Raw genomic sequence first — 12,874 nt, 5'->3', positions numbered from 1 at the left:
GTTCTCTGCCTTTAGTGTTAGTGAAAAGAGTGTGTAATTATATTAGTTAGAAAGTGCTCTATCTCCATGAGTCTGAGTCAGGGATCTACATGAATGTGCTACATTCTGTAAATTTCCACCGATCCTTTAGCGCAATATGCACACTACAAAACTGATTTACGATTAAAAACAGCCAGTCTCAATTTGCAACCTAAAAATTCCTAAAAATTTTTTTCTATGCCATGTGACTTATTGCATGTTGTTTCCTTTACAGCTGGAGTTCCTTCCTTGGTATTTTCCAATGGCAGAGACCTGCTAATTGGTGACATCCATGGCAACAGCCTGCGCACTTTGGTTCAATCACAGAACAGAGGGGTTACAGTGGGAGTGGACTTCCACTATAATCTCCATAGGATCTTCTGGACTGATACCATTCAGAATAAGGTATGTTTGAATCAGTGTCAGTGTTTTATTAACTCTGTTACCACTATGTAGGTTACAGGGCATGGGCCACCCCCAGAGCAGCCTGCCATGCTTGGGTAACTTTATGTGGAATAGTCCAGTAGAGTTCGGACTTTATAGACTGCACCTTGTCAGGACTGCATTCTTTTAGTTATCCTTTAAAATATCAGCAAAGTTGATACTTTAATAATGGGATGGTTGTTGGCTCTTTTGTGGCTGGGTCATAATGATGGGGAAGCACATGTGGAATGGAATCCAAATGGTGCCTAATCTTGAAACCGTCTGATAGGCTGGTATGATATTCACATACCAAGGTACAATTTTTGTAACTCAATCTTGTACAAAGTAATCATGCTGTATTTGTTTTCAGTGGCACTGTCCATTTATATACACGTTCTTTGGCCAGCTAGAAAGTCTTGGGTTCAGTTTATGCCTTGGCTTCTTAATGGTTTGAACTGCAGTCACTGGGCTGAAAAACTAGGACATATCTCTGACTGGGCATCTGTGTGTATCAGTCACCTCCATGGCAGCATGTCAGATTAAAAGTAGGGAGAGCACAAACAGGGCATGTGAATGCAGCCAGAAAGGTTAAACTGCCAAGCTATTTCCACATCTTCAGTTTCTCTTTAAACTGGTAAGTTGAAAATCCTTTTTTAAATGTCCGGATCTTGTTTCAAAAGAAGCAGACCTGCTAAGAGCAGGACACCCCTAACCAACTTCACGGTGCTCCGGATTTCAGTATGGTATCAGGTAGAGTCACGGTATCAGTAGAGTGGCGGGTTCAGAAAGTCACCAGGTTTCACAGAAGTATAACAAGGTACTATCATCGGACAAGCAAACAAATAATCTTTCTCTCTCTGCCTCTTCCTACTTATGCCAGTACCATCACAATCATGTCCGCTGACTGCCAGGGCCTACTCTTAATCTTATATTCTTTCAAGTCTACCTTAAAACAGTACTCATTTGCTGATTTGTAAAGTGAAAGAGAGTGGTCTGCTCTACTGTAAACATTTCTCCATATCATAATGGCAGTAAAAGATCTTCTTTTAAAAGCAGTTTTAGTTTAACTGATAGGGAACAAAACCTATGGCCCACTGATGCACCCTTTTGATTTGTCTAACTCAGACTGCTGATGCGTACTAATAGCAGCAGCTAAATTTATTTTCGAATCGATTTTAGGAGGGGATGTTTTGACAGCCAGTGTGGGCATTTGGTATAATTACAGCAATGAGCAGCAGTTTCAATGTATCTACAAGCATGTGAGTGTTGTATTAGGAACCACTTGATAAAATCTGAGCCTCTCTGTTTTCTCTTTATCTCTTGAAGCAGTGACCACCTAAGGGCTGATTTCCTGATAACAGTGGCATCTTTTTCAACAGGTGTTTTCAGTGGATATGGATGGCTCCAACATGCAGGTGGTTTTAAATGTATCAGTTGACCACCCTGAGAACTTGGCGGTGGACTGGGTGAACAATAAACTGTATGTGGTGGAGACCAGTGTCAACAGGATTGATATGGTGGACCTTGATGGAAGTAACAGGGTCACGCTCATCACTGAAAACCTCGGAAACCCTAGAGGTTTGGCGTTGGACCCCACTGTCGGGTACGCACCTCTCCCAGTTTTAATCCATTCGTCTGTCCACATATTCTCGGTTCCCACATACAGTGTCTGTCATGCTTCATTGGCATGGAATAATGTTGTGCGTGTGTGTGTGAGATTAGCAAATTGTCCTGGGTGGATTAGTGAGGGTCATCTAAGCAATGACCCTTATTGTAATCTAATAGTGTAGTTCAAAGGGGGAGGAGAACCAGGTGTCTACAGAAAAATGCATATCGTAAGTTAATGTACAGCTCTTTGGTGAGATGCACAGCCATCCACATCGGGACATAATGTGATGCTGTGGATATCAGACTTAGTTAAAAAGAGGAAAGTCTTGTGTGTTTTATTATGCGTAATGATATTTTTTGTGCCTAGTAGTACATAGCGGCCCTCATGTTATGATCCCACCGTAGAGAAACCTGGCAGATGAATCATTTCCCCCTTCTGTCACAGGTATATGTTCTTCACAGACCGGGAGGCACTGAATGGGCAACCAAGCCTGGAGCGAGCCTTCATGGATGGTACCAACCGTTATGGGATTATTAGGAGTAAACTGGGCTGGCCAGCCGGTGTCACATTGGACATCAAGGCTAAGCGCGTGTACTGGGTTGACTGTCGCTATGACTACATTGAAACTGTAACATATGATGGCCTTCATAGGTAAATATGTCGTATGTTACTCTTAAAAAAGAATGCATCTTAAAAATGTTTTGATTATCTGCTACAAGCATTAAAGCTAATCTATAATAGTTCTCTAGGGGTAAACAAGTAAAATGATTCATGTATTTATAATCTAATAAATCGATATTCTCAACATTTTTTAAATAGAAAAACAGTAGTGCACGGCGGAACTGCGATTCCACACCCATTTGGCATCAGTCTGTTTGAGCACCATGTCTATTTCACGGACTGGACCAGGTTGGCTGTGATGAAAGCCAACAAGTTCACCGAGACCAGTCCTCAAGTGGTTTATAGCACATCTCAGACTCCATATGGAGTAGCAGTGATACATCAGCTGAAACAGCCACATGGTAAACCCCACTGAGCCAAATTAGTCTTTTTCAAAGTGGCTCCAATTCAGCTCATTTCTCACTTACTGTAATAAATAAATAAATCTCTAATTTATCTCATATGTGTCTGCCACTTACTGGGAATTTTCTTAATGTTTCCAGTGTCAAACCCTTGTAATGTAGACAGATGTGAGCAGATCTGTGTTCTGAGTCACAGGAGTGACAATGGAGGGCTGGGTTATCGTTGTAAATGTCGCCTGGGCTATGACCTACATGCTGATGGCAAGCATTGTGTAGGTAAGACAGCATTTCTCTTGTTTCTCTTTCTTGAACAGTGTAAAATTATGATGACTACCATCACAGGTTTGGGCCTTTAATCTTTCCTGTTTTTTAACAATATTTTTGTGAGGATGAATATTTTTGGCAGGAATAGCTGTTGTTTCCTAAGGTCTTGTGATTTCCTTTGTACAGCTGTGAGGCAGTTTCTGCTGTTCTCTAGCCAGCTAGCCGTGAGAGGGATCCCCTTTAACCTCTCCACTCAGGAAGACATCATCCTGCCCATCACTGGATCACCCTCCTACTTTGTTGGGGTGGATTTTAGTGCTGAAGATGATGCTATCTTCTTCTCTGACACAGCCAAACATATTATCTACAAACAGAAAGTGGATGGGACAGGTGAGCATTGTGTCTCTTGTTACTGCTAAGAATAACCTAATTACTGTAGACATTCACATAACAATGCCAAAATGCTACTGCTTGTGGAGCATGAAAAACTATCAAATGATGTACTGTATTTCCACAGTCTTCTCTGTGATAGCATCCCTTGATAATTTATTTTCTAGCAGAGAGCTCTACCATGTGACTCAGCCAGGCTTATACAGGGTCAGTTAAGGGAGTGCCTGATGGGGCCGACTGGTACTACGAGGGAAGGAATGACAGGAGTATAGGCAGTGGAAATGGATCACACAATCAACTTACATTTGAAAACTAATCTTCTGAAAATGAGTAGTAAAGACTAATCACCAATGTTTTACCAAGCAGTCTCGATAGTTTCAAAACTATAACTTAAGCTGTGGGAAGTAGTTACTAATGTGATAATCCACAAGCAGTGGCACCATGCAAACAAAAGAAACACCACTGCACTGATCGCTGATGCTGTATTCGGAGCTGCTACAGCTCTTTCTGTCCAGTCTACATGGGGAAAATGCAAGCTGACAGCCTATTTATTTAAATGCGTTTCTCTTTCATCTTCGTGTTGAATGGTGGTGTGACTGCTCTGGTCTGCACAGGCAGGGAGGTTTTGGCAGCCAATAGAGTGGATGGAGTGGAGGACCTGGCTTATGACTGGATATCTAAAAACCTTTACTGGACTGACCCACGATACAGGAGCATATCTGTCATGAAGCTAGCTGACAAGTCCAGGAGAGCCATCATACGTAACCTCAACAACCCTAGGGCCATTGTGGTGCATCCTCTCATTGGGTAAATCAGTATAAAACTGGGAATTATTGGCATTTTGCACCTGTTTCCGTAAAATAATTATTGAGATATTGCTTTTTTATGTTTATGGGATTGAGTAAGATTTAGACTTTGCTAAATCATGGCTATGTTGCTGTATAAGGCAGTATTCCAGTTTATTTTACCATGATGCCGCTCCAATATTTCTGAAAGCCAGTTTATACCACATTTTAATGAGTAAAATAAAGTTTAGAATATTTAAATGGTTTACAAGATGTTATTATAGTAAATTTATGTATATATACAGTAAATGTAAACTAGAACAAAGATGTTATTGCTACTGTAGAACTTTCTAGAATGTGTGCTCAGATTATTACATGATAAAAGGAATCCTTGCTTAGAACAAGCTGTTGTTTCTAGTAACCTCAAAGTCATAAGGCCTCTGTGTCCAACAGCTGAGATTAGTTCGTCATGAAGGGCAGTATTGTTATGAACACGTTGGCTTAAAAGTGAAAGACTCTCTGAGGTGGAAATAAAATCTGAATAAATAGGTTTTTTTTCACCATGATAGGGCTGCAGAGTTGATACAGTTTTGAATGAAATATGGCTTAGATCCACGTTGTTTATTTTCCTTTGCCAGGTATATTTTCTGGACTGACTGGTATCGGCCTGCGAAAATTATGAGGGCTTGGGGTGATGGGTCACATTCCCTGTCTATTGTAAACACTACTCTTGGCTGGCCAAATGGCCTGGCTATTGACTGGAGGTGAGCCAAAAGTCTTACAATCACGCACCCAAACAAAGAAACAAACAGTCCTACGACACACTATTTCATCTAGTTAATTACAGTTAAGATTGATGTAATGTTTCATTTTTTTACCCATAATTTACAGCTGTTTTAACAATGATCTTATTTGATCCCTCACTTGACAGTTTTTGTGTGATTGTGTTTTACTTTATCCTCGTGTTTCTCTGCTTTCATCTTCACCCAGCTCAATGCGTCTGTACTGGGTGGATGCCTTCTTTGACAAAATTGAGCACAGCAGTTTTGATGGAAGGAACAGGCTTACTTTGGACCGCATAACTCAGATGTCTCATCCATTCGGTCTCACCATTTTTGAAGGTAGCCCTTTCTTTTTTTTGGCATGAAGAACAAGCTGTCTATACAGTTCTACTACTGGACAGTGTATATGTTCTAAATAAAGAGGGAGTTCAGTGCACTAGCACAGACTTTCTGTTGAGTCTAAACTATGGCTCGTCAGTCTTGCCTTAATGAATGTCATATCAAATGAGTAATTACTGTTACTAGGAGGTGATGAAAGACAAAATATCTGAGGCTGTGCTCTGTCCCATGAAGGCTATGCATATTTCACTGACTGGCGCCTTGGTGGCATTGTACGTGTGCGCAAGACTGATGGTGGGGAGATGCTTGTTATCAGAAGAGGAATCAGCCACATCATGCATGTCAAGTCTTTTTACTCCAACTCTCAGACTGGTCAGTAGCTTTATTCATTGCTCTTCTCTCTTGGCTGTCCATGCGCAGCTGCAGCGCACACTTGTCAGTCATATTGCTGGTAATTACCCTCCACTACCCTTCTCAGGTTCCAACCTCTGCAACAGGCCAGCAAATCCTAATGGAGACTGCAGCCACTTCTGCTTCCCAGCGCCAGACTCGCAGAGGGTGTGCGGCTGCCCGTATGGCATGAAGCTGTCACCCAACCAGCGGACATGTGTGGAGGACCCTTCCAGTGAGCCCCCCACACTGCAGTGTGGAGCCAACTCCTTCTCCTGTGGCAACGGCAAATGTGTCCCAAACACCTACAGATGTGACGGTGTTGACGACTGCCATGACAACAGTGATGAAGTCAACTGTGGAATTAACAGTAATGCTTTTGTTATAAATTCAGTTTATTATACCAGCTCAACCTGACCAGACTATAAAATCAGCTCCATGTCCTGTTGTTTTTTAATGCAGTTCAGTATTTTAATATTTAATCAAGACCATCACCACTTGTTTCAGACACCACTTGCTCGCCCACTGCATTCCCCTGTGCCAATCAGCACTGTGTACCTATGGGATGGCGCTGTGATGGGCAAAATGACTGTTTTGATAACAGTGATGAAAACAATTGCCCCGTGCAAGTACCTGGAACGTGCCCTGCCAATATGTTTACTTGTGCCAACCACCGCTGCATCCCACATGTCTGGCTTTGCGACACAGATAATGACTGTGGGGACGGTTCAGATGAAATTGACTGTGGTGAGTGCTCCTATTTAGGGTTTCAACTTAAAATTGCTAGCATTTGCTTAGGGTGCTGTTTTGTTTTTGTTGTTGTTTTCATTGTAAACAGAAAACTGGCAGAGTTAGGGCAAAAAGTACAGTAGCTCATATTCATTACAGTGGTAGGAGACAAATGTGGCGGAGAATAAACACAGTTAATGGAAAACAAATACTGAAAAAAGATCAGTAAACAAAATATTAAATATCTAAAGAGGAGTTTAATATGCCTTGTAGGAAATTTAATGCAGTTTTTGACAAAGTGATAAGTGAACCTATTTGTGTTTAATTAGAAAAACATACAGATGAAAGCTGGTCAGTAGTCACATAGTAACATTAATTAGATTAATACTGAAGCATGATTTTTGTTTCTATAAAAATGTAACTAATGCCTGTGCAATTTTCTATTTATTGGCCAGGAAAGGCCAATAAATTAGCTCATATGCTAAGGTTCATTTTCTTGTCTAACAATTTGTGTTGACAGACTTGGGAAACACATGCCAACCAGGACAGTTCCAGTGTCCAGACCACCGCTGTATAGATCCCGACTATGTTTGTGATGGGGACCGGGACTGTGTGGACGGGGCAGACGAGCAGGGATGCAGTAAGCGTCTTCTAGATCCTCCCTGGACATGCATATAGTTTCTGGTCGCATCTGGTGCTTACTTATCATCAAGTGTATTGTGTACTGAATAAAATCTATTTCATTTAATTCTGTTTGCATTGATATAACTTACTGATACTGCACCAGATTTCATGACCATGTAGACTTTCCTATGACATTATTATAAACCTGCTTCAGCCTAGCTTTTCATTGTGCCATACAATATTGGAGGTTGGAGCTTTATCTGCCATTTCCAAATAAGGAATCAGTTAATTTGTTCAGCCATTCATGCATTCATCAACACTATAAGCATGCTCAAAATTTAAGTGCAAATGAATAAAATGTATTGATCTCATTATGTGTTAGCATAGCAGTGGAGCTCAGTATATACATGATTGCAGAAATAATGAATATCAGTGTTAACATACTCAGCTGGATTTTTCAGTCTACAACTGCACCGTGAATGAGTTCAAGTGCTCCAGTGGTCACCAGTGTGTCAACTTGTACTACCGATGTGATGGAGTCTCTGACTGCAGTGATCGCTCAGATGAACAAGGGTGTCGTAAGTTATACAGTATTACTGAAGCATTATTCGCACCATAATTATATACAAAAGTGCTAATATAGTTTCATTTTTATTAAGTTTGGACTGGTCTAATATGCAGTTTGTGGTGTTTCCTAATGAATGTATTTCAGCCACCAGGCCCCCAGGAATGTGCCACCATGAGAGCGAGTTCCAGTGCCAGTCAGATGGGAGCTGTGTCCCGTCTATCTGGGAGTGTGACGGTCATCCAGACTGCGAGGACGGCAGTGATGAACACCACGCCTGCCCACCTCACACCTGCCCTTCCACACACTTTCGCTGTAACAATGGAAACTGTGTGTTACGCAGCTGGCTTTGCGACGGGGAGAATGACTGCAGGGACATGAGTGACGAACAAGACTGTCCCACGCCACCTTTCCAGTGTCCAAGCTGGCAGTGGCAATGCCCTGGCCACAGTGTGTGCATCAACCTTACCACAGTGTGTGACAACACTCCTGACTGCCCCAATGGTGCTGACGAGTCTCCCCTTTGCAGTAAGTTTACTCTTGTCATCTAAGTCAGCACGGAACATGTTCTTTGTTTATCAGAAAGACTTGATTATTTTATTACATTACCAAGTTTTCTGTTTTTGTCAAATTCTATTACATTTTCATATCACATGACAAATAAGCTCAAACTCTCAAATGATTTTTGTTTAATTTGACATTGTTATAGATGTTGTACTCTACTGCACAAATAAGAGAGGCTTTATTTCACAGAAATTTTGTGTTGAATTTTATCTGTTTGTCTTTGAATTCTTGTTTTAAAATCATGCATGTGACTGATTTGACCTGTATTAACCTGAAAATGGTCTGTGATTTTCCTTTCTTACCTTTCTCACAACCTTCAGATGAACATTTGCCAGGTAGGAAAAAACTCTGTCGTTGGTAGAAATGCTGTAGTTCAGATTCATTTTTCAACATAAATAATATCTCATTGTTCATTATCATTACACTACAGTGTGTATATTAATGATATACCTGTTTGTTTTGTATGTGTTATCATTTATGGATTTAATTTCTATTTTCAGATCAGGAGAGCTGTTCTGACAACAATGCTGGCTGCACCCATGGATGTATCCAAGGGCCGTTTGGGGCCCAGTGCACATGCCCTCTGGGTTATCAACTGAGCAATGACTCCAAAACCTGTGAGGATATAGATGAGTGTAATCCTCCAGGACTTTGTAGCCAGCACTGCATTAATGAAAGAGGCTCTTTCCGCTGCCACTGCCAGGATGGCTACACTCTCGAAGCAGACCAGCGTACCTGCAAGGCCTCAGGTGAGGAGGGATATGACTTAAATCTTATGTGCAGGGAACATATTGCACATGTAGTAGTTGTAAATAGCAACTCATAATGCAGTAAACTAGGAAACATTATCAGTTCTGCAGTGATTTGGATGTCAACATGACTTGTCTTGACAGCACATGTCTGAGTTTTCTCTGCTGTGCTGGCTCTTGGGCTGGAATGAACGATCATAAAAGGGGAGCTTTGCCCCTGACTGTAAGGTTGACACAGTTTCTACCCTGCTTCTCTTTGCTGCTCTGATTTCTTTGGATAAGACAAATAACATATATGTCACTCACTGGCCATCACCGGTATAATTAGGACATAATTACCAACAAAGGGCCGTTTAGGGGAGTGTGCCTGACATGAGCTCCTCTTCCACACAGATAACCCGCTGAAAGACTTTGCAATACAATAGGTCATTATTTGGACAAAAGTGCATTCCCCAAGGATTGGTATTTGAGTAGAGTCTATTCAACAGTTCTGTTGTATATGTGTGGTAGACTTACTAAAACTGATAAGTGCTCTGCTTAGCATAAGAATGGAAATGAAAAATAGGTGAAAGAGATTTGATGTCTGCTTACAGATTCTCGCCAGGCCTTCTTACTCGTGGCCAGTCGAAATCAGATTGTGCAAGATGACATAACCTCTCATCCCAACGTGGTCCGTTCACTGGTTCGAGACGGACGCAACATTGTGGCTTTAGATTTTGACTGGGTCACTGACCGTATCTACTGGTCCGATACCAGCCAGGACAAAATCTGGAGCGCTCACAAAAATGGCACCGATAGAACTGTGGTGAGTTTGATTTTATTTCCTTTAGTCACCACATATTGGATTAAATATTTTTTGGTCATTTATGTATATATATAGTCTGAGGTTTACATGCAGTGGCATCACCTGTAATTATATTTAACTGAGGATGAATCTCTTGTGGGCAGATATTTGATAGTGGAGTTACTGTGACAGAGAGCCTTGCTGTGGACTGGGTGGGCAGGAACCTTTACTGGACTGACTATATATTGGAGACTATTGAAGTGTCTAAACTGGACGGCACCCACAGGAGTGTGTTAGTTAGCGAAAACGTTACCAACCCCCGAGGTCTTGTGCTGGACCCAAGGAACCGGTCAGTAACATCCAGAGAACCAAGTTTGTTTTAAATCTGTGTGTTTCAGAATATGCGTTACAGTTTTTCTATCAACGTGGTAAAAGTAGACCCCTTGTTTTGCAGCGTTCATCTAATGTTCTGGACTGACTGGGGCAGGAACCCACGCATTGAGAAGGCCAGCATGGATGGAAAATTGAGGACTGTTATTGTAAGCAACAAGCTGTACTGGCCCAACGGTCTAACTATAGACTACCCTAACAATTTGTTATACTTCGCTGATGCCTACTTGGATTTCATTGACTACTGCGATTATAACGGTAACAACAGAAAGCAAGTTCTGGCCAGTGACCTGGTGAGTGTATAAGACGTTTATTGAATTATCTCTACAGATCTTATTTATGTTAACAATCTAAAATTGAACAAAACAACTTCCTTTGGAATAGTAAATGTAAGAGACTTTTTTTTTCTTTTGCTGCTCTCTATGAAAAGGTACTGCAACATCCCCACGCAATTACCATTTTTGAGGATTTTGTGTATTGGACCGACAGATACATCAACCGTGTGATACGAGCTCATAAGTGGCACGGGGAGAACCAAACAGTGATGCTGTACAACCTCCCTCAACCCATGGGTCTGGTGGCAGTGCACCCAGCCAGACAACCAGCAGGTAGGGCCAAGATAATGAACATAAATCAATCTGGAAACTAGCTGAATTAGTAGTTCTTGTATATTAATAATGTTACTAATATACAGCAAATACATAATCCTAGAGAGCCTGTGAAGATTTTTCTGTTGACTCTTTGTGTGTGTGTGACAATTTCAGGTGAAAACCATTGCTTGAGGAGCCCCTGTACGCACATCTGCCTGCTTTCTGCTGTGGGACCAAGGTATTACTCGTGTGCCTGCCCCTCAGGCTGGACACTGGCATCAGACCAAATCACCTGTGCCAGAGGTATGCACCCTGCCAAATGAAGGAAAACCCTCATCACTCAGTCTGATGAAAAAGAAAGTCAGGTCAGATGCAGCTGATAAGCTGATGTACTCCTAAGGTATTCATCATTGTTTTTAAAGCAAGCCTGTTACTGTAGAAGTGGTGGTTCTTGCACACTTTATTTGCAGCAATGTTGGTAAGAAGTGAAATCTTTGAAAATGCTAAACCGGTATTATAGAATGATCCTGGTCCTTGTCAACAGTCTCCCATTGAGTTTCTCTTATAAACTGCTGCTCTGGTCATAAATATAAAGAATCATATAAGCATGCCTTTCACGGTCTTAAGAAGACAAGAGACCTTTAATTAAGTCCAAGGAGTCCCTCTTAGGTCAACAGCTTAACTCATCTCAGGTTTCAGCCCATTCAAGCCAAGCAGAACACAGCCTCCCCTGAGGCCAGCAATTATCTAAAGAATAAAAATGCCCCATGACCATTCATCGAGTCTCATCTCTGATGACAAAGCAAATCAGATTGTGGTACCAACTTTCACCCGTCAGCCCTCTTTATAGATAAAGTATCATTAGCCTGGGATTCCTATTTGAACAAGATATTAGTTTTGGATGGCCACTGGCCAACTCTGCATCTACAAACCATCCATTCCTTGCATTTTAAAGTATTGAGCAATTCATAGCCCTGAGAAAAATTCAAGTTCTAGTGTAGGAGTATTTTGTTTAAAAATTAAAAGACACAATGGTGTAGCTTTTGTTTTTATTTATTTGTTGGTATACTGTAGGTAGAACAGTTTGTAATTTTAGTCACTGATTATTGACTGCTTTTGCACTTGTTTTTCTTACAGTTGAGGATCCCTTCCTGGTTGTTGTGAGAGACAGCATCATCTATGGCATTTCTTTGAACCCAGATGACAAGAGTAACGATGCTATGGTCCCTGTTGCCGGTCTTCTTAATGGCTATGATGTTGACTTTGATGATGCTGAACAGACCATCTACTGGGTGGAGCACCCAGTAAGTTGCTGTCCAAAGACACTTTCCAGTTTCCTAGTTCTTCATGTTTTCCCAGCATGCTATGGTAAACAGGAACCTCATGTGTTGCACAGAGACTTAGGTATACAAGAGACATACTGTACAAAACTTGGTTGTCCTATCTGAAAACAGTAACTGTAAAATACATTAAAAACACAACACAAGATTCATTCTATGTACATTCTCACATTCATCAGGGGTTGAAATTAAACGGTCTTCTTTTATCCACCAGGGTGAGATCCACAGGGTGAAGTCGGATGGTAGTAACAGGACAGAGTTTGCACCTGCAGCCATCTTGGGCTCCCCTGTCGGCCTGGCTTTGGACTGGATAACAGAGAACCTGTATTACACTAATCCAGCCACACAGTCTGTTGAGGTGAGAAAATAGTACTTTTCCCTGTTGTTGTCGTTAATAGGAAAAAAATGGGAATTAAGTGCAAACAAAGGCATAAAACAGCTACACAGTACAATAAACACACCTGTTTGTGTTTGTACCCAGGTTTTAAAGTTGAGAGGGGAGATACAGTACAGGAAA

General features: G+C 41.4%; 1 protein-coding gene across 1 annotated transcript in view; it reads left to right on the top strand.

Annotated features, from left to right (window-relative positions):
• lrp2a (low density lipoprotein receptor-related protein 2a) overlaps positions 1 to 12,874 on the top strand; it is a 45,961-nt gene that overhangs the window by 9,986 nt on the left and 23,101 nt on the right. The window contains exons 11-34 of the mRNA XM_020596410.1: positions 254 to 423; positions 1,821 to 2,044; positions 2,495 to 2,701; positions 2,870 to 3,072; positions 3,214 to 3,348; positions 3,523 to 3,726; positions 4,341 to 4,533; positions 5,150 to 5,275; positions 5,502 to 5,632; positions 5,867 to 6,004; positions 6,111 to 6,392; positions 6,530 to 6,769; positions 7,272 to 7,391; positions 7,837 to 7,953; positions 8,088 to 8,468; positions 9,005 to 9,253; positions 9,847 to 10,058; positions 10,202 to 10,386; positions 10,492 to 10,720; positions 10,858 to 11,035; positions 11,192 to 11,320; positions 12,155 to 12,321; positions 12,572 to 12,715; positions 12,839 to 12,873. Of these exons, the coding sequence (XP_020452066.1) occupies positions 254 to 423; positions 1,821 to 2,044; positions 2,495 to 2,701; positions 2,870 to 3,072; positions 3,214 to 3,348; positions 3,523 to 3,726; positions 4,341 to 4,533; positions 5,150 to 5,275; positions 5,502 to 5,632; positions 5,867 to 6,004; positions 6,111 to 6,392; positions 6,530 to 6,769; positions 7,272 to 7,391; positions 7,837 to 7,953; positions 8,088 to 8,468; positions 9,005 to 9,253; positions 9,847 to 10,058; positions 10,202 to 10,386; positions 10,492 to 10,720; positions 10,858 to 11,035; positions 11,192 to 11,320; positions 12,155 to 12,321; positions 12,572 to 12,715; positions 12,839 to 12,873 (4,399 nt within the window). The remainder of the gene's footprint in view (positions 1 to 253; positions 424 to 1,820; positions 2,045 to 2,494; positions 2,702 to 2,869; positions 3,073 to 3,213; positions 3,349 to 3,522; positions 3,727 to 4,340; positions 4,534 to 5,149; positions 5,276 to 5,501; positions 5,633 to 5,866; positions 6,005 to 6,110; positions 6,393 to 6,529; positions 6,770 to 7,271; positions 7,392 to 7,836; positions 7,954 to 8,087; positions 8,469 to 9,004; positions 9,254 to 9,846; positions 10,059 to 10,201; positions 10,387 to 10,491; positions 10,721 to 10,857; positions 11,036 to 11,191; positions 11,321 to 12,154; positions 12,322 to 12,571; positions 12,716 to 12,838; position 12,874) is intronic.

The sequence above is a fragment of the Monopterus albus genome, unplaced genomic scaffold, assembly GCF_001952655.1.
Source record: "Monopterus albus unplaced genomic scaffold, M_albus_1.0 scaffold30.1, whole genome shotgun sequence".
NCBI lineage: Eukaryota > Metazoa > Chordata > Actinopteri > Synbranchiformes > Synbranchidae > Monopterus > Monopterus albus.
This window is presented reverse-complemented; position numbering and strand designations above follow the sequence as displayed.